The 21,912-nt window shown below is 42.8% G+C and overlaps 1 protein-coding gene across 1 annotated transcript in view; it reads right to left on the bottom strand.

Moving 5' to 3' along the window:
- The window catches only part of LOC307242660 (E3 ubiquitin-protein ligase NEURL1-like), a 31,339-nt gene extending 21,164 nt beyond the window's left edge, over window positions 1–10,175 (bottom strand). The window contains exons 1-3 of the mRNA XM_080017193.1: window positions 10,026–10,175; window positions 3,874–4,115; window positions 3,123–3,444 (exon numbers count right to left, since the gene is read on the bottom strand). Of these exons, the coding sequence (XP_079873319.1) occupies window positions 3,123–3,444; window positions 3,874–4,115; window positions 10,026–10,059 (598 nt within the window). The 5' untranslated portion in view covers window positions 10,060–10,175. The remainder of the gene's footprint in view (window positions 1–3,122; window positions 3,445–3,873; window positions 4,116–10,025) is intronic.
- Window positions 10,176–21,912: the final 11,737 nt, after the last annotated feature.

Raw genomic sequence — 21,912 nt, 5'->3', positions numbered from 1 at the left:
AACTTGGCAAAAAAGTGTCATCTGCGATATTCAGTTCCCTTTGTTCCCACAATAGAGCCGTTCCAAAGAACCGGATTGTTTGTGAACGACACAACACTACTGCGAGTGGAAGCGAGAGAAGGAGTGTCTGAAGAGAAGTTTGTAATAAAAAGGGACATGGCCATCCCAGGGGGTTATTTTCCGACTGGACACCTCAACCCCGGGGTAGCTGTAAGTTATAATAGGTTTGTTCTTTGTATTTAAAATGGGTCTTGATCAATAAGCAAATCCGACAGCAGTTCTAGGTCTCTTGTACAATGTAGACTCGTGTAAACACATTTAAATTGATTGCACTCTTTACAAAAACATTTCTATGTAGTTTTATCTTGTGTTTCTATTGAAAAGGCTGCCTGGTTGCATGCAGTGGAGAAAATATTTACGGCATGCCGTGCCGCGCCCGTGCACTTCACCAACGGATCTGTGATACCATAACACTGCAGTTCACGTGTCATAAAATAAAAACATATTACACTTTTAAGTTTGACGTGAAAATGCATCTTCTTCACATAGCCCAGCCAGTAACAAATGGAAATTATTTTTATAGAAATCTGACAATATCCAGTCTAAATCCTACAGTTAATACAAATGATAAAAATGCAGCAAATATTGCAGGTAAATGATGCATGATAGGATGCAAAGAGATGATATTGGCCAGATTTTTTTTTTTGAAATGGTCAAATGCCATAATACAAACAGTATCTGACATTTGTGAATAGAAATATTAAATGTCAGCAATAGTCTAACTAGGGAAATGTGGAAAATAACAAATTAAATTGCCCTTTAACTAAAAAATGTTAAAGGTGCCACTGAAGTGGCACAAATGCATAATGGCTCGGTCCATTCTATACCATCCCCCTAGCGGTGGCTCGTGAGTCTATATTGATAGCTGCGTGAGTAGGAAGAGGGTGGTGATGTAACAGATCCTTCTTAAATTGCATGGGCAGCATTGTTGGTCTGGACCACCCCCCCCAAGGCTCAGTTTGATTCCGGCAGATTAATTTAGCCTTCCTCCGTTATGCAACAACATCTCAGCTTTCAAGTAGGCTCGCTGCTCTCACGATCACCTTTGACTCCTTGCATGGGTGGCTAGTTACCGAACTGTGCTCCCTTGGTAGCGGCTTCAAGACAAAACAACGCTTCCCTTGAAGAGATCCTCACACATACTCACACATCGGGAGTGGAGCCTGAGAGTGTTACAGATCGCATCTTTGGAAAGTGACGGGGCTTTTGATAAATTACTGAATGCGGCGTTTATGTCGGGAAAAGATCAAATGGATTATTCCAAAGCTAAGGCAAAAGATATCTTCAGATGATAACCATCCAATTTAAGTGTGTGTTTTGAATGAATACATGGAAATTATACAATGTGGCCAATGGCCATGTGAACTAGTTCAATATAAAACATGAATGCCTTTCCAGAATAACCCATCTTCACCACAGAATTCTACTTAATTTCTTCATATGCAACAGTCCTCCAGGGATGTTTTTCATTTTTAGTGTAGGCAGTCTAGCCCGTGGGTAGTGGAACTGCACAGCAGAGTTGCTGGAGTTATACTGATATGTGCCGGCGTGTGGTCAGGGATACTTTTAAAATCAATCCATCAAATATGAAAAGCAAGGCTGTTGTTCAGAAAATTGGAGCAGCTTGGACCTCCGAGAAGATTTTAGTTAATGTCCATGGACTGTCTGACTCCCTTGAAGGGGACGGGCAGCATTGGGGTGGCAGGTTAATTCTACGCTATATGCCAAGCTTGCACAGAACTATGGTTTCGGTATCTGGAGGAGGGGGAATCAAAATGAAACATGAAATGAATAACCTTCAAATAAAGTTATGCTTTCCTCATTTTACTTAAAAATTGCTTACCTTTTTTTTAAGGGGTGGCTTTGTTTTTTTCCATTTCTTTCTCAAGTGCCAAATCAAGGTCATCTAACTGCATCTAAATGAGTTCACAAAAGCACGCTTCATTTGCCCAAGGTCCAGACCAAATGCCGGGGATCTAAAATTCCCACCTGGACAGATTGTGTGATAAACGGCTTTGGAAACAACAGGTGAAATCTGGCCGAATTTATCAGCTGGTGCAGCGCTAACGTTAGAGCCTTGTGTAAGCATCATTAAGCAAAGTAATGTGCCCCCACTGTTCAAGGAAAATAAGCACATGTGCCAGTTTACCATGCCGGGCTTTGATGTTTCCGCCCATATTTCAGGGACTAAGTGCTTGTGGACCACGGCCAACTGCCAAGACAATACTAGGGCTTTGAGATATACCATGTTCCTGACGAGTGACGCTCTGGTATAGAGGAACGCCGATAGTGACAGACCCTTCAGTTGACTTAAGAGCTCAGGGCCTTCCTTCATTGAGATTATGTCATCTGTGCTAAAAGCAGTCTCAAGTGTAGGAAGGGCTGAAAGACTGGAAGAAGGGCTTCCGTCTTTGCCATTCATAGGCAAGAACTAGAGTAAAATGGACTTCAAAATGAAATTCAACCTAGCATTGACATGACTTCATTGATTACCGGTATTTATATTCTATTGAGGAACTATGTCTATGCTTTCTCTATAGTTTCCAGACAAAGCTTTTCTCCAGATCCAGAGAGTAAAGACAGGTTTGCTTGTCTGGACCCCAGACGTGTTGCCACCTGACATCCTCCTAACCTCTTGTCTGTCAAGGAATAAGAGCTGCGTGCTGCGTGGCATCACGGCTCCCGACAACAAGACAGCTGAACTCCAGATAGTCGCACTCCAGCGTTGGACCTCAAACAGCAAATCACAACATAGCCTGCCACTTGTGATTTGTTAAAATTTGGTTAAATCACACTATCTACCCAATATGGGAGCCTCTTCTATTTTTATTAGTGGTGATGACAGCCCTTTTCTGTTCTTTGGAGAAAGGGAGTATGATTCTTGGAAATGGCGTGATATGGACTGAAGTATTGGGGCTTTAAAAAAGATTCCTGTTTCATTCATGATGAGCTAAAACTTACCACCTAGTAAATACACTAACTCTACCATATTTTCCCACTATCCCTCTGTGATAGGCTTTGGAGGATTAAGTGGAACATGGCGCTCTAATCATGAGACTCACCCAGTAGCTGCACTCCTCGAGTGAGGCCGTACACGTCGATCAGAGCCCAGAGGGGCTCTGAGGCGTGGATCCCGCTGAAGAACAGCATGGGGCTGGAGTTGTTGATTCGGTAGAACACCCGGCCCTTCTTGTCCACCCAGAAGGCGATGACGTTGCCCTCATTGGACAGCTCCTCAGGAAGAGCCTTGGCCCAGAAGCCGCTCTGAGAGACCAGGTCCGGGCAGGCGTACTTGGGCAGGTTGTCGGGATTGATCCTGGATGGGTCCCTGGATGTGAAACCGAGGCGGAGAGCTCCGCTCCAGCAGCACTGCCTTTTTGTGATCTAGTGAGGGTACGGAATAGTTTCTTACTCAGACCTGTGGACAATCCGATTAGATTTGAGTGCAACCTTTAATGTGAAGGGTATTCTTCTGACCCTGGATGTTCTGTCAACCATATGCTGGACAGAACATCTGTGACAAACAACAACTCTAAGATTAAACACCCAGGTATGTTGTTGCCTACTGCAGTGCTATTCCTGTGTTATTCAGAACCTCTATTTATGTTGCATTTACTCTGCAAGATAAGAGTATTCCTCACATGGCAACGCTTGACCCTAGTCACTTTTTTTATGACATAGATGACCTGATAGACGCAGTGGAAACTTGTCCTCAGCTGCTCCTTTGGTCCACACATGAGAAGGGAAAAAACAAGAGAAAATCCTAAACCGACTAAACGAATGGAAGTTATTGCGTGACGCTCTTGTGTTTACCTTCAGCCGGACTTGCTCGTAAAGAGCGATGGGCCTGTTACTGAAGGTGATGGCATTGCAGAAGCTGGCCTGTCTCTTGACCGCCCGCTGGGACATGTCCATAAGTATCTGGGAGCCCTTGGCGCTGGGGTGGAAGAGGAGAGGGAAGGAGGAGAGGTTGCCCCACTGCTGGCTTGGGAGGCAGCGCTTGGGCTTGTGCTGGCACCGGTGGGAGGCGGTAGGGAATGACCCACCCAGAGAATCTAGGCAGAAAAACGAAGACATCTATCAATGTCAAGGGTAAGAGTAACTCAGGCCAACTGAAATGTTCTACAGCAGGGGAAAGAAAATAGGTAAATTAATCAAAGATTCAAAGAAATGGTGTAATGTACTCGCAGAGCACTTTATTAGAAACGCCTGTACACCTACTCATGTAATTATGTAATCAGACAATTGTGTTGCAGTAGTGCAATGCATAAAGTCATGCAGATTGTCAGCAGCTTCAGTTTATGTTCACGAGAACCACCAGAATGTGGGAGAAAATGTGATCTCAGTGTGATCTCTCAGTGATTGTTGACGCCAGACAGACTGGTTTCAGTATTTCTGTAACTGCTGATCTCCAGGGAATTTAACGCACAACAGTCTCTAGAGTTTACTCAGAATGGTGCGAAAAACAAAAAACCTCTAGTGAGCGGCAGTTCTGTGGACGGAAACACCTTGTTGATGAGAGAGGTCAACAGTGAATGGCCAGACTGGTTTGAGTTGACAGACAGGCTACGGTAACTCAGATGACCGCTCTGTACAATTGTGGTGAGCAGAAAAACATCTCAGAATGCAACACACGTTGAGCCATGGGCGGCTGGGCTACAAACAGCAGAAGACCACGTCGGCTTCTACCTCTGTCAGCCAAGAACAGAGCTGAGGCTGCAGTTGACACAGGTTGACCAAAACTGGACAGTTGAAGATTGGAAAAACGTAAGCCTGGTCTGATGAATCTCCATTTCTGCTGACACACCCTGATGGTAGGGTGAAAATTTGGGGTCAACAGTTCGGACCAAACCTGCCTTGTGTCAACAGTCCAGGCTGGTGGCGGTGGTGTAATGTGGGGAAATGATTAGAATTTTTTTTAATACCAATCAATCATCGCTGAAATGCCAAAGCCTATTCGAGTATTGTTCCTGAACATGTGCATCCCTTCATGGCCACAATTGACCCATCTTCGAACAGCTACTTCCAGCATGACAATGCTCCATGGCACAAAGCAAAAGTTGTCTCAAACTGGTTTCATAAATATGACAATGAGTTGAATATTCTTCAGTTTCCCTCCAAGTCACCAGATCTGCATCCAATAGAACACTGTGGCCGTTCCGCCTACCACATGCCATCCAAGTGGCGTTTTCAGGGACCTCTGGCACTGAGACAGAGACAACAGAGTTGTAGACACACAGTTTATTGTAGAGAGTGGGCTGTTTAGAATAAGCCCAGGAGCAGATGGACAGCATGTCATGACAAGGGCTCCTCTCCTGAGTGTGTGTGGGGATGGGGTGTTTTACCTGTTGGTCGTTAGACCAAGCCACGAACAACAGGTATGCAGCCACACTGATCCTGGCCCCAATTACCTAGACCCAGGACAGGTGTGGCTGCTCAAACCACACCATCCCCAAGCCACAAACATCTTTGGGATGTGATAAAACGGCAGACTCGCAGCATGAATGTGCAGCTGACAAATCGGCAGGAATTGCTTGATGCAACCGTGTCAACACGGAGCAGAATCTCAAAGGAATGTTTCCAACATTTTGTGGAATCGATGCCAAGAAGAACTGGGATGTTTTGAGAGCAAAGGGAGGCCCCACCCAATATTAGTAGTGTTCCTAATAAAGTGCTTGGTGAGTGTATATATAATGTATAGCACAAACACATTATTTGGGCACTTGATGGAAAAAGACATTAAAGACACAATTTGGTAACCTCCAAGGAAAATTGGGCATCTGGAAGCAGTTAAAATAAAGAATTTGGTAATTCCAGTCATTGCTAATCTCCTGTAACATGCACTTTTCTTCTGTTATTCTATATGTTGCCAAATGTGAACTGGTTTGTGTTTAAACTGTTTGTCTGCGTCTGTGTCTGGGGAACTACGCTTAAAAACAGGCAGTGGAGTTACAGGAAGGGTAGAAAGAAATTCAACAGAAGAGAAATATAAGAAATAAATCATGAAGTGGTCTATGAAATAAGCTTAAAGAGACGCATGTCATTAAATAATAAAGTGTACTAATTAAACACCTTTGAGGAGCAATGATGCAAAGTAATGCATTGTTAGACTCAGGATGTGTAGCTCGGTGGAGACAACACCTACAAAAGTGTGACTTGGGGTTCGCTAATTAAGGAACCATACCAGTCTTTGGACCTCTAACCCTTACTACAACAGACATTTTCCCTGTTTTTAAAGGTCCTGTGAAAAAAAAAATATATATATATATATATATAGAAAATTTCATACATGTTGCTCTTTTTAATTGACTTTAATTGAACATTCTGTCCAAGAAATTCACAACATCGTACCTCCACACTGGAGAAAATCTGGCTCATAATACAAGTCCGCGCTTACGCTTCCCTTCATCCTATTCCCGCTTAATGTTTGAGACTAACAATAAGTCCCCGCCACACCTCAAAAAGGGTGTTGGAAGTCATATCATCATATAATATCAACTGCAAGTGAAGTCGTCCCTGCACGCCCAAACTCCAAGAAAGCAATTCTTGTTCCATCCGCCTGTGACCTTGGCGGGTCAAAAGCAAGCTTTCCAGTGTGGCTGGGACACAGATCAATTAAGACCAGGGTTGGCAACATCCAGGGATGCAACGTGAGCGGGCCCACGGTTCGGTACTGTATGTATCACGGTTTTTGCATCACGGTAACAGTACGCTTTCGGTATCTTTATTTTGAAGAATAAAATAAAAACGCATCCCCCTTTAAACCATGACCACTTTATTTTAGGGGGGGATGGTAGCTCAGGCGGTAGAGCTGGTGGTCTAGTAATCTAAAGGTTGCTGGTTCGATCCCAGGCTCCTCCTGCTAGCATGCTGTAGTGTCCTTGAGCAAGACACTTAACCCCTCATTGCTCCTGATGGCTGCGTCCGTCGGTGTTTGAACAATTGTAAGTCGCTTTGGATAAAAGCGTCTGCTAAATGACTAAATGTAAATGTTATTTTATTTCTAGACAAATAAAACTGTCTATTCATAAAAATGGCAGCATGATTGAGTCGGCCCGGTTTGTGTCTCTACTGTATGTCAATTAAAAGTGCTTCTTAGCTTTGACAACCTGTAGGTACTTTGCCTTCTCTATTTGAAATAAACAGGGTACATGCTTGTATAGGCGTTATTACATGTAAAAATAACATAAAGTGCAACATCAAGTTGGTACCCTATACGACGAACCTATTCCTTAATGGTGAGGTTCTTCTGTAAAAATATAATCATGTCAACACTCTCGGAAGCAGTTTCATCTCTTCTCCAGCTCGCATTTGTATACGGAGCGCTGATAAGCTCCAGGGAAATTCTAATGGGCACCAGAGATGTTCCGTGGATCGGAGCGCAACACGTGCGTGTAGTCTGCGGCGCAATAAGCAAGTTTCGTAAATCACAGGAAAATAAAAGGCATATCGTACAGGGCCGTGCGGGGAGACGATAGGAAAACGACTATCGTATATCTTTTTTATACCGTTTCTATGGCTAAGTCGCAAATCGGCGGCAGAACGGCTTCGGGGCAATATTTCACATCAGGGTGCTTCGGGTTATCTGCACGCGGGAGGGAGTGTAAACAAACAAGACGGAACGTGGGGCTTCGGGGAGTGACTTGCTCGATGGATCATGGATCATAACATTTGCCCGTCTGCGACACGAGGGTGAGGGTGACGACCGAGCTGAAGCCGAGGCAGCTTCTGCCTTGCCCATCGCGAATTAGTTCAAGGTTTCAGGGAATTAAACTTTCAGTCTTCAATTTTGCGAATAAGTCGGATTTTGATCTGTATGTCGCTTATTTTGCCTCTCCTGTGAATTTGGGACGGCCCGACAAGCGCCTGATATAAACTATTTATTAATTGAACATACATAATACGTGCTGTATATTGTTATAAACATAGGAAATGACCTATATCGGGATAGAAGATTTTGGTCATGTAGCACAGCCCTAATATCGTAATACAGGGGGTTCACACGTGCGTATTGAACCATAGGCGCCGTACTGAATGGTTCGATAACATTCCGTGTACTGTTGCATCCCTAGTAACATCTCACCATGCGACCTCCTGAGATCAGGCCACTTGCTGTGTTTTTGCATTGCAGCGTCGTCTCAGAGTCAAGGCACGAGCAGTATTTTGGTAAAATTGGTAAAATACATACTTGTTCTGGGGTTTTTTCCCCCCACATTTAAATGCTCTTTTAAAAGTGTTCTGGGGAACGGGAAGGGTTTGTTTTAGAATGAACTGCTTCATTGAGTTCTTCATATGCTCTGGTTTGATGTACAACAATTGTCAATGCTGATGATGTAATGATGCTCTCCATGCAACAACAGTGCTCTTTGCAAGAAAAGTAATGTAATCATATTCCATCCATGATGTCATGGCTGCAAATGCCCCTCATCCTGTATGGCATGTCCACACAATAGCAGTGCATTCTACATGCAAGTAGGGGACTGAATACACTGTTCCATACTGACTCCCCATGCACTATACTCAACTCACACACAAATGCATACATCCAAATCTTAAAAAAAATGACATATATTAAAAAATAAAAGCCTTGTTTTAGAATGTTGGTGCTTTCGTTTTCAACTTGGCCAAGCATGTGCCTCTGAATTATTGCGGTGAAACCCGAGCGAGATGCCAGAAGTTTAACGCTGAACAGAGTCGCCATGATAAAGAGAGTTGCCATGATAAAGACAGTTGCCATGACAAATGTCAGGCACAGGTTGCAGCTTAAGCAGGGAGATAATATTACGTGCACACGTTGTGACTGCCACCACCGCCGCCGCCGCTGTTGTTATTTATCGTGGAGGACAAAAGGGTGGCCCTGGCACCAATCACCTGGCTTCCTGCACAGCTCCCCTGGGTTTCATCCCCAGGCAGTGTCTTTAGAAGAGGCCTCGGCGGTGTGTGACATTGGTACTGGCAGTAAGTGGAATAGCAATTAACCAGGGGACGTCCGTGTTGCACTGCATACACGGCTTTTAATTCCCCCCCGGCTCAATTTGGCTTCAATAATAAATGCACGCACACAAAAACTACCAAGTGTTCTCGCTGTAGAGCTCTGGCTGCAAGTTGAAAGTCAAGTGGCCAATTTCTGCCAGATTCATTTGCGGTCTAAGTACCGTTCATTTCATTCAGATGACAATTTGGCAGCCTCCAGGAAAGAAAAACATGTTTATCGCAACCAAAATAAGATTATAAATAAGAAAGTTGGTTTTACTCGGTATTACCTTTTTTCATACCGAGGACCCTCAGTTTTACACCCAACAGGTTGCGGACCCCATTTGAAAAGATTTTGAGTGGGAGTTGTATTGTTAGATATGATTTTTTTTTTTTACCTCAGCGCATATGATTTAAAATAGTCACGACGGTGCTTTCTCGAATAATGCTAACATCTCGCAAACGAGAAGATTATGAAGTTGGACTTGGGATACTTTTGTTGAGGGCCTCTTGAGGCCTCTTGAAGGACCGCCGTGGGGGTCCCCCGGACCTCATGTTGAGAACCACAGCTCTATGTCTGAATTGAAGTGGTAGAATTGAAATCTAGTTGTCTGGTTGTAGTGCAGAATCTACACACGACCAAAGACAGGACACAAACTACACCTTCATCTCCAACTTGGTGGAGGCAGCTGTCATTATAATTTGTACATTAATAATCTAGTATTATAGCAATTTCAACTCTTCCAACAGTCAGAGAATACGGTCTATAATAATAATAATGTGAATAATGCTAATAATAATAACAATAATGATAATAACAGAAATGATACTACTACTAATAATAAATACATACATTAATAAATAATAATGCTAACAATAAAAATATGAATAATAATAATACTAACACTTATAATAAATCATAATTATAAATACTACTACTACTATTAGTACTAATAATAATAATAATAATTATCTAATGTGAATATCCCTACCGTAAATAGTATTCCTGGTTATCTGGCCACCCATGGTTGTGTGCAACGTGACTTCTCCTGTTCTTCACTGGATCCGAAACATCATGATGGAAGCTGCTCTCCTCCGGTGTCACTACATGCTTCTACGTCTGATCCTGCATCGTGTTCGCTCTTCCCGTCGACAGAGATGCACACAGCCCCAAGTTGCGACCGCCCGCGTCCACACGCTCAGCCACATTGGGCGGCCGGTCCACGGCTGCACGCACCGCGGCATCCAATTGTAACGATCCCACAAGGTGGCTCTGGAGGCGGGGCTTAGAGGCTGCTGTGGCCGCTACAGAGGTGACTGGATGGAAGATCCTGAAAACCTGGGGGGAAAAATCAGGAAATCATAATAATAATAATAATAATAATAATAATATTATTAATAATAATAATTTAAAAGTGTATATGAAAATGATTATATTTTGTATCAATAAATAAATACAATTGAATAAACAAAACTTAATTTATATTGCACTATTCTTACAAAATAGCTTACCATGGCACATACAAAACAATAAAAGCAACAAAAAACAATTTGTCAACAGCCTAATTAAAAAGCAATGCAGTATTTTTATTGTCTAGCACTCAATTAAAAGCGCCGAACATCTCACTAAAATGTGTATGATTATCATTCATCTGAAACTACATTTCTATTGCTATTTAAGTGCCATATGAAAGTGTACAAACAATCCGAAATAAAATAAACTAGATTTAAAGACATATAACTTTTTATTTAAAATTTTTATGTTCATTAACATTGGGACTTTTGTGGATTAAAAGTCAGGTAGTGTAACCGTCACAACGTTAATTCAGAGAATAAAAGTACCGTAGAATCCTTCACATGACGGTTTGGGGAGCATTGCTTGTTTGGTACTGTAATTCAAAAATGGCAAAAGATGAGAATAAATAGGTAGATTCTAGATACATGTACGCTTGCAAAAGCCTTCCTCCGAATGTAGTCGTCTCTCAATGTCAAGGTGGCGCAAACGATATTTTACACCGTCCCCTGAAGTTACATTTGACTGACCCGCGTCGCCCTGCAAGCCAAACTGTCTGAAGGAGTCCTGCAAGGCGTTTCACTTGATCATGATTTAGCCCACTTGGCAGGCTGTGTGAAGACAAATGCTTATGCTTTTTGACAGTCGTTGACATGAAGCCACGACGATGACCATGAAAGGCACTACTGGCTCGGGGCTTCACGCCAAGCTGAGGCTGAGAAATTGGGCCAGAGACACGAGAAACACAGTGGCTTCGTTTGTACACATTGCGCCTCGTGCCATATGTGATTGCCTACAACAGACATTTGTTTATGATTTAATTCCTTTTTTCGTAATGTCGACGAGTGATTTTAAGCATTTAGAAAGTTTTACTGCCATTTCTCCCGTTGAAAAGAAAGGAGAGAAAAGCAAATCCTCCACCTGGAACGGTGATTGTGCCGCATGGCTTCAGAGGTGGAAAGTTGGCATGTCATCTGTGGGCCCCGGTGGACACCTCTCAGACTGCGTCCCGGGGGCCTAGTGGTTTACATAATGCGTGTCGACATCCAAAGCTGTGAGTTAATGTATTGGCTCGGCAGAGTCTCATTCTTGCGCTGTTTATATACATTGTCTTTATATAGATCCGCCGTGGTCATCGAGGCTTGGCCATTATTCAATACGGAACTAATATGTTGCGCTGCATGGCTGAGTGAGGATTTTATTTCAGGAAATAGAGATAAACAAAATCAAAATAACGCTATGAATTAGACAAAAGAATGCGTGAACGCTGCGGAAGTTATCGCCCGGGACCAGTAGCGGTCGCAATCACCCTAAATCGATTTTGACAGGTCACCTGATTGCTGGGCTATTAAAATCGAATTCACTGTGCTGCAATAAAGGAATATGAGATGTGGTGCGTGATGTTCATTTTTGAATAACATAATATATATATACTATATATACATAATATATACTATACTATTACTACCACTGCTACGACAAGTAGGCCCACTAGTTGTCATAGTAGCAGACACGTGAACGAGTTCCTCTTATCCAAATCACAAGCAAGTCTCAAGTCATTTTTTCTTGGGCAAGTCAAGTCAAGTCAAGTCGAGTCAAGTCAAGTCAAGTCAAGTCAAGTCAAGTCCTTAGTTAAGTCAAGTTAAGTCCCAAGTCAAGTCATTTTTTTCTCCGACAAAAATACTGTGGTCTTACCTGCAGTATCCGCTCTTTATGAAGAGAACAGACCAATCCAATTAACCTGTTCAAAAAGTATGACAATTAATTGAATTCGTATTATAAGTATTTGTATTCAGTGAAATAAAAGTAATCAAACAAAAAACAAATAACTTTATGAAAGCTTATTTACTCTATTTCTTAATTTATTCTCAATCAAAAAAAATATTCCATCCCCATCACTTTTAAACAGTGAAATACTGACAGCCAGACTAAACATCAAACTTTATTACACTCTGCCGCTGTCCATCTGTCTGCCTGTTTACAGAATATCCCAAAAAGTTATTAACATTTTGCACAAATTGATTTGAGTGAATGAAAACGATTGAATGGAATTTTTGAATCCGAAAGTGATGAGTGTTGGCACAGTCGTGGCCGCCATGCTGATGTGATGTGACCATACTGTGTGTGTGTAACCAGAGGGAGGGCAACGAGTGCTTCTCCTTGAAGAAAAGGTCAGGGAGCGAAGAGCTTGACTGACAGGGCGGTCACCCAATCAGGACGATGCCCAGTGTGCGCTCGTATACCGGGTAATGAGAACATTTTATTATTTTATATTTAATATATGGGCTGTGTGATATGACGATATATATCGTAAGACGATAGAAAAAATGGATCGTCTATACATATTTTTAGAGCCGAGGGATGCCAAATTTTTGGGTCCGATGCCGATCCCGATTTTGAAGAGTCCGAGGTCACCGATTACCGATGTTTTGGCCGATACCTGAAAAAGTGCAAAAATTGTAAATTCATATGAAAAATGTATATTTTATTAAAGTTTGTACATTGAAAACATTCAACTTATAACAAAACAAATAAATAAAGAACTTTTGGATAGATAAAAAAAGTAAAAGATGATATGAAATACATTTTTTGTTTTAAAAAATGTTTTGTCAGCGTTTCAGTGAACGCATCATCCGAGTTTCCCATGAACGTAACATCCCTTAATGCTAGGAGAGCCGTGTCCGTGTCTAAACGCGAGTGTCAACAAACATGGATGGATTTACAATGCCCAGTCGAGCTCCTGCGTTTATTTATGTGAGAAACTTAAATGTAGTGTAAAACTGACAAGTACAGGATAAATAATCAATGTTTTTTGTTTATTATACCAAAAATCGGGACACATGGGCTGCATAACTGCTGGTCCCGATGTGGTCAATAAAGTCAAATAACGACCGATATCGGTCAATCATTTATACAGTTCCTATGACTATGTCGCAAATCAGTGGCAGAACTGCTTTACGGCAATATGTGACATCATTTGGATTGACCGTGCTTTACGGTGTCTGCACGTGGGAGCGAACGTAAACAAACATGCAGGAGCGTGGCGCTCATCACGGCGCCTGGAGCTTAACACGCAAGAAAAAAAAAACCCACACCGTCCCTTGTTTACAACTTTTAACTTTCTAAACAACAACTTGTGTTTGAGAAGGAAATCTGTCACCTTGGCAGCGTTCATGGGTTACTACAACATCTGTCCCGTCCGCTACCGAGCCTCCACAACATGAGGTGAGGGGGACTTCCGGGAGACCAACAAAAGTACCTTTTTGTTTGCCCGTCGCCTTTGAGTTCAAGGTTTCAGTGAGTGAAAGTGAAAACAACCAAGTCACTGGAGTCTTCATGTCTCAAGTCAAGTCACGAGTCTTTAAGTTCCCAGTGCAGTCTCAAGTCATTCATTATCTGTCAAGTCAAGTCTCAAGTCATCAAAACAGTGACTGGAGTCGACTCGAATCCAAGTCACAGTGACTCGAGTCCATCTCAGCATAGTAGTGATGTCAGTAGTCATAGTAGTGATACTACTACTATGACTACTACTACAAACTTCTAATATAACAATTACCACTATCACTGCTATGACAACTACCATTAATACTACTAGTACGATTACTACGCAGTAGTACAATTAGTACTACTACTACGTACAATTACTAACACTAATACTACTATTACAGCTACTACTACTAGTACTACTACTACTGCATCTACAATTACAACTACTACTACTAGTACAATTGCTACTACTACTACTACTACAGCTACTATTACAACTACTACCAGAACAATGACTATTACTACTAGTACAACAACTACTAATACAACTTCTACTACTGGTACAATTACTACCACTACAACTGCTACTATTATTATAACAACTACTATTACAATAACTACTACCACTATTACTTCTAATAATAATTATAATAATATTAATAATAATATTAATACCAAAAATGCAAGGAGTGGTAGTACTACTACTTCAACTTCTAGTAATAATACTGTAGTAGTGGTGCTACTACTGTATGACTAGGTGGTGGTAGTAGTAATACAGTAGTGGCAGTGTCTGTGGTAAGTATACTGTAGGTATGTAGTTAGTTCTAAACTGGTATTTCTTATTTTGTGGAGGTGTGAATGTTTCGTCTTCCCTACCGAGGGCTCAACTCCATCTCTCTCTCTAAAAAGATTACCAGACAAATTCCGTGTATATGAAAACATACTTTGTCGATTAATTCGGCCGAAGATTATGATTCCAATTCTGATATCCCTAAACAAACCCGGCCGACAGTTCCTCTCAGAGTGGGCTTCCAGGTAGCAGCTGCCCGGTGGGGTGCACTGGCACGGCGCCAGCTGTGGACACTTTGACGGCCCGGCACCCGTGTGCACGTATTTTTATCTGAAGGAGGATTCTCCTCAAACAAAGACACTATTCAAACTGAAAGCTGTCCTTAACAGTACAGAGCAACACAAGAGAATCATATGACCCCTGATAGGGGGCAACAGGAAAATATCACTCTGCCAAAAAGGGCAAATTATGAGATGGAAATGGATGAAAATAATAAATGTCACAGGCAGAGGTTTTGTGAGTTATTCATGCTACGCATCATGTCACATTTCATAAATGATGGAGACGAAGCAGAGATAAAAGTGGGGGCAAAAGTCACAAGCTCAGACTAGAATCAGGGTAAATGTTTCGGGGGAAGGTTTACCAATCATGGGATTGTCCTCTGGCAGGGTGCAGATGTAAGGGTGCATTTTAATACACTGGATGAGGATCTCATGTTGTTGTTAAATTGAGATAAGCGAGGTGCTGCAGAGTGTTTAGTCACATGGGTCCTGCTTGTTTTCCAAATTACTTCAGATATTTTGACAATATGGATTCCGCCCACTTATTCGAGGAGCATAACGGATCCCTGCTTATACCCAATCCAAGCTGGCGCGTCGGCCCCCGAGAACGTGGGATCGTCGCCGGTCGGGATGGGCAGGAGTGTGATGTGGAGCGGCCGCAGTGTGACCCGCAGGGCGGCCGGTGTCTCCCAAGCATTCCATCGGCTCGAGTTCATCAACATTCAAGGATTCCGTTTCGTCAAATTTGGTCGCAGCGCTGCGTCCCATCGAACGCGAACTTTGTCCGCAGTGCATAATCACAATGCTTAATAATGTTGTGCGCAGTGTATAATCAGTTAATATCCCAGCGGAGAGTATCCCGGGAGCTAAACCGGGTGAGGATTCGAAGGCTCTCCGCCGTGTGCGGAGAGGCTGCTGCCCTCACTTAACTCTCGGGGTCTGTTCCAGTTGACACATGATCGAGATGGATAAACGTGCAAGTAAACACTGCTCGGCTCTGTGGCGGGGGCCAGGACTAAATGCATTCCATGTAGGGTAACTGAGGACCAGTACGACAAGGTAGATGTAGGTTGTGGTGTCAAAATATTTAGACTACATATATTTTATTGTCACCACTGTGTTCAGTTATATTAGCTACTAGTTAAGTCTGCGTGGAGGTCAATGCAATATGTATTGCTCCTTGATAGGTTGTGTAGAAACTATCCTGCCGCCATCCTTCAACTGATAGGCCGTAAGAAATACTAAATGTTCACATATTCACATTACCTTAAATAATCCCTTTCATTTAAAGATTATTTTAAAAAAACCAAGCTGAAATGAATCATTCTAGCATTTGCAGAGACATGACATGACAGACATTTCCTCACAGCTCCACGTGGTGTAGGTTACTGTATGCAGCGGCCGTGCTGTTCTGTTTTGGCCTCGGCGAGGAGAGACTATCGATGACTCAGGTCTTGGTTTGATATCCGAGCCGCAGTACCGTATGTACAGTTATGCGAGTTGTCATCAGTAATTTTGTCTGATGTTCAGCGTTAGCTATTAGAGCCGCTCGTCTGAACCTTTTTTTGTCGCCTCCCGATCGTAACGTGATCGTAAAGTTTATTAATTCCCGTGGGTACATTTTGTAACCTCTCCACTAGGAGGTTCAGACTCTCAGTGTTAGCGTGAGAGTAGAGCTTACGCAACTCGTACAAATTTAGTATCTCACTTCAGGATACTTATGCTGAGCAGATCTTTAGCTCCACAACAAGGATTCGAGAAGGTCCTGCGATCATACTTAAAAGTTTGCTTGATTATCACCTGAATGGCTTGGTCTTGGTTCCTGAATTTAAAAAAAAAAAGTTTTTTGTTACCTGTGCTGTCTGCATGCTTGGCATGCAGCACAGAGTATTTGTATGCGATTGCATTCGAGACGGAATTCATCTGCAAGTGGAGTTCAAATTCTCAACCTGCAGTGCCACTCTTTATTAATCATCATCTGCTTACAGCAACTCTGTCCTGTGGACGACCTGTGGGATGACAAGAGCACAGCTTTCTTTTATTAAACACGACCGCCACCAATCCCCCTCTTTGGAGGATGATCTTGCCATGTTTTGATCTATCATCATTACTTCTCGAAGAGGGGGAAGGAGAATCAACACAGGTGAGACAGATAAACATAGAGACAAACAACAATATGTCCTTGACAAAACATAAAGCTGGAATCATCAGACGTACAACAGCAATTATGTCACGTGGCCTCTTCCTGTGATAGCTATGGCAGTAAAGGAGAGAATGGGAGAAGGATGTGATCAGCAGGGTGTTTGGGACGTGTTCGAAGCAGAAAGTGGTATTGTGTGCGTGCCTGTGATAAGTCCACCTGTGTGTGTGTGTGTGTGTGTGTGTGTGTGTGTGTGTGTGTGTGTGTGTGTGTGTGTGTCCACCGTTGAATGCACAGGATTTGTCTCAATTGGTTCTGGTGCATTGGAGCAGAACTATATCATAGTTCTGAAGTTTCAAATTCAAAATAGGCTATACACTCTGTGGCCATTTTATTACGTAGCCTATACCCGCCTTGGGACCATGAAGGGATCTACGCGGTCGAACACAATGCTTTGGTATGCCGTGACACTGAAATTCTGCTATTAAGGGGACGCATGCGTTCTAAGAAAACATTCCATTCCACGTTCCAACCTATAACACTACCGCTACCAGCAGCTTGTACTGTTGACACAAGGCAGGACGAATCCATAAATTGTTGCTGTTTACAGCAAATTATGACTGAATTCACATTTGTCCCTTAGGCACAGGGCCACAGCCACAAAGCTTTCCCGATTTTCCCCCTTTCTGTTGAGGGCTTAGCCTCATTCTCCTGTTCTTGACAGGAGTGGATCCAGGCTTGGAATGACAGGACTGGAACCAGGTACGTATTGACAGGAGGGGAACCAGGAACGTATTGACAGGTGTGGAACCAGGTACGGATTGACAGGTGTGGAACCAGGTACATATTGAGAGGAGGGGAACCAGGCAAGTATTGACAGGAGGGGAACCAGGGACGGATTGACAGGTGTGGAACCAGGCACGTATTGAGAGGAGGGAAACCAGACACGTATTGACAGGAGGGGAACCAGACACGTATTGACAGGAGGGGAACCAGACACGTATTGACAGGTGTGGAACCAGTAGTGGAACCAGGCACGGATTGACAGGTGTGGAACCAGGCGTGGACATCTGCTGCCCGTCGGCTTCAATGTTCAACTTGGTTTTGCCCATCCTCTTCTGCCCTTCTGCTGTTAACTCTTCATATTTAGGCGTTTGTGGTCGTAATGTATAGTTTTCTCCTCTTACCTTTCTCAATAACAAGATGTTGTTGCCCCCAAAAACCGTCGCTTGCCAGATATATTTGTTTATCAGACAATTCCCAGTAAACTTGCTGTGTGTGAACTTCCCTGGTAAGTTGTTTAGTTAGTTTGTTAGTTAGTTAGTTAGTTAGATAGATACTTATTGATTCCCAAAGGGGGGACTCATTTTCCACCACAGGCTAACATTCAGTACATCCACGGGTTTTGATAATTTGTCATTCATGCACACACAGTGAGGTCTACGCAGTAAAAACATGATTATCAGCATGAAGGATCCATAACATGCTGTTCAATATAAACTCAAAATGTGTAGCAGTGCGGCAGAATGTGAACGAAGAAACGTGATGGGTCGAGCCAGTCAGAGAGTAGCCCTTTTTAACGTTTTTATTTGTTGTTGATTTATTGTTTAATTTAATCTAGACTCACATGTATTTGGGACCAATGGTACATTTTTTGTGGTGTTTTATTCAAAGGAGCATTCTACAGTGATGCAGACCGGGTGGCAATTTTGATAGGATTGCAATAGAGAAAGCACTAGCATATCACAATGTGACCAAAACGTCGCGATCCCCCGTTGTCTCTGAGAAAGCCCTCCATCTTGTAGAAGGTAGTAAAATGTTGATTCTAATGTTAGCCATTTATTTTTCACATATTTCTATACAAAAAAATGGCTATGGTCTATGGTCCAGATAATACAGGGCTCTTGTTTTCTTCAGCGCAGCACCATCTCACTACTTTCCCAGGAAAAAGTTGCTGTCCAGAGAGATAAGCCGCATTTCCACCCAAAGTGCCCGGAACTTTTAGGTCAGGACTTTTTTTCAAAGAACCAAAAGGTTCCTTCAGCATGTTGCTGTCTGCATTTCCATGAAGATTTGGATGAAAAAGTGACAGCTGTTTTGAAATTTAAAAAACAGACCGATAAAGGGAACCCGAAACCACCACAAACAAGGTCAACTGCTGAAATCTCTTGCATTTAGTTTTTTTTCTCGGGTAAATGCGACTCTGAAAGTCTCGCGCAATCGAACTTCCACTTTGGGGAGAAACGCGGCCGAGCGATGTTGATGTGTCGAAGCACAATGAACAAAAACAAACTACATGCAGTTGGTTTGTGGCTGCAGATTTAAAAAAAAAAAATGGGGGCTGAAATAAAATGCTGCGAGTACTCGACCAATCAGAAATGTTTAGCGCTGCAAGCCCCACACTCAAAGTTCCGTGTACTTTTGAAAAGTCGCCCAGAGCAGGGACTTTTTGGTTTCCGGAATAATGTCCCCAGAACATAATTTAGACCCTGGTCCCTGTGGTGGACACGCACTGAGTTCCTTCCAAAGTTCCTAGTTCCTGGGGAAAGTTCCTGCGGTGGAAACGCGTCTGTAGACGAAGCCAATAGACCGACCAGGCTTTGTCAATACAGAGAAAAAGGCTGCAATTACATACTCAGAGCAGGCAATTAAGGTCAAAAGTTATCTTGTGGTATTAACAACTATTCCATAAACCATCACGATGCAGCCTGCCGTCAGGTGATGAAGACACATACTTGGCTCTTACATGTGTAAATAGCAATGAGGTTGGTGGAGAAGCACATGACCCAGTCACACTGCGAGTGAACATTTAACATGCATAATTCCAAACGTACAATAACTCAGATTTGAAAAGTGCGTACTTTTAAATCATGATTGCGATATGAAATTGATTGGCGGATGATGTATAGAACAATTTATTACTGGTGAACGGGGTCATCTGTGGTTAAAACCGGGTTGAGTGATATCAAATATCAAATATTGCACATAATTGCTGACATTGAATTAAATCAGCACTATGTATCTTTTGATATTTGGGATAGTGCAATTGCACTTTTACACTACTACCGTAAAACTCGGTCCAAAGATAATTTATTTTACTAGACAAATTTGAACCTTATCGGTCACGTGTCAATAACAGTCTGTGTTACGAACACAGATATAATGTAGACCTAGGTTACAGCGCCCCTTGCATGGACCTTGCCTCTGTAGCGAGAACTCAGCCCATGGCTCCGGGGGAGCCGCAGGGAGACAGGGAGACGGCGGCCCCCTTCTACCGGCAAACACAGATGTGCTCGCCCTGGCAGATCGGCTCGCACGTGCGAGTCAGAGGGTAAAACAAACCCTGTGGCTCAATGCAATTGAGGGCCCGTGTGCGCCGGCTGAGGGGCCGGTGCACCACTGGCCCGTCCCGCCCGCGCCGTCGGGTAGGTAGAGCAGCTACGCTTTGTATGCGCATTATTTCTGGACATTTTGACTGGCAAGTTTATCATTTGGAACTTTTTTTTTTTTTCGTAATAAATTTTACCAGGCAAAACAACTGTAATTATCGGCTAATGGAAACCCTGAGCCAAACATCAAGGAAGTGACGTAGTGCCGTAAAGCGTAACACACTTTTCCCCTGGTTTCGTACCCAAACACAGGAGTTACATAGTGCAAGAACAGATGTTCAGGGGGGTGGGTGGGGAGGAAAGAGGTGCCATTCTCCATATCACAAGTCAGTGTACCATCAAAATGATTTTGAAGCTTCTATTTCCAGGTAAAATGAAGTTACACAGTCTTGTTTTAAGACAGAAATCCAGCTTGAGGTCAAAAACTGAGACAAAAGTAGTAATCGATTGGCAAGAGTATAGCTACTGCCCTCTTTCCATTGGTGGGGCATTGGCACATTAAAGGGATAATAAGTATTAAAATCTTTTTTTCCAGGAAGCTTGCATGACAAAGCTTGCAAGCTCCACTAAATCAGCGCAATACCTCTGGATGTGGTACACATTCCCCAGTTAAGCTTGGATGTATTTTTATCTTAATGTAATAATTGAGTGTAATAGGAATGGAGCACATTGTTTACCTTCTTTTTAACCTTGTTTGCCCTCCACTATAAAATGGCAAGCCTTTGCCAATATGAAGCCTGTAAAGAATTGTTGGTCTAGAGATTGTGACGGGAAAAGCTCAGAGATATATACTTTCGTATCATTTCAAGTATTCAGGATGCCACACGCTATTGAACCACATCCAACCTATTTATGTTTTCGATCGACATTGTGCCAAATTCTCTCCCTACCAAATCAAAGGCGTATTTTCAACATGGCCTTCAAGTTAAAAATAAACCCTTCCCCGCGGCAACTGCCTGCCACTCTTCCCCCATTTGGCCGTCAAACATCTCAGTTTCAGGATGCAGTTCAGAATGTGCATGGAAAAGGTGTTTCAATACAAATGAAACGCAGAGCGTCTGAACTCAGAAGGCTCCGGGAACCTTATCTCTGAGCTGTTTCTCAGTTCATATTTGAGCGTTTCATTTGTAACACTCTCACATTGTGGGAAATTAAGATTTAAAGGCTTGACAATGTTTTTTTTTTTTATGCAGGCAAGCGCATCGTATAATGCATAGCCTCTTATTCACTGTAAACATAATGTATGGGTCTATGGGCTTTTTGAAGTACAGGCACACTGGTGTCTTAATACACTGCCAGCTTGTATATAGAGTTCTCAGGTCACACACACACACGCACACTCACGCACATGCACAGGGCATAAATTGCAGCGAGAGATTTTTCCATTGCAACATAAATCACAGGGACAGAGGAACGAGAGGTAGCATGGCAGAGAGACAAACAGAGCGAGTGGGCCCAGGTTGTTATGCTCTGATATCATTTGAATAGGTTAAAGAGGG

The sequence above is a fragment of the Zeus faber genome, assembly GCF_960531495.2.
Source record: "Zeus faber genome assembly, chromosome: 16".
NCBI lineage: Eukaryota > Metazoa > Chordata > Actinopteri > Zeiformes > Zeidae > Zeus > Zeus faber.
Note: the sequence above shows the minus strand (reverse complement) of the source record. Positions and strands in the feature narration are given on the sequence as shown.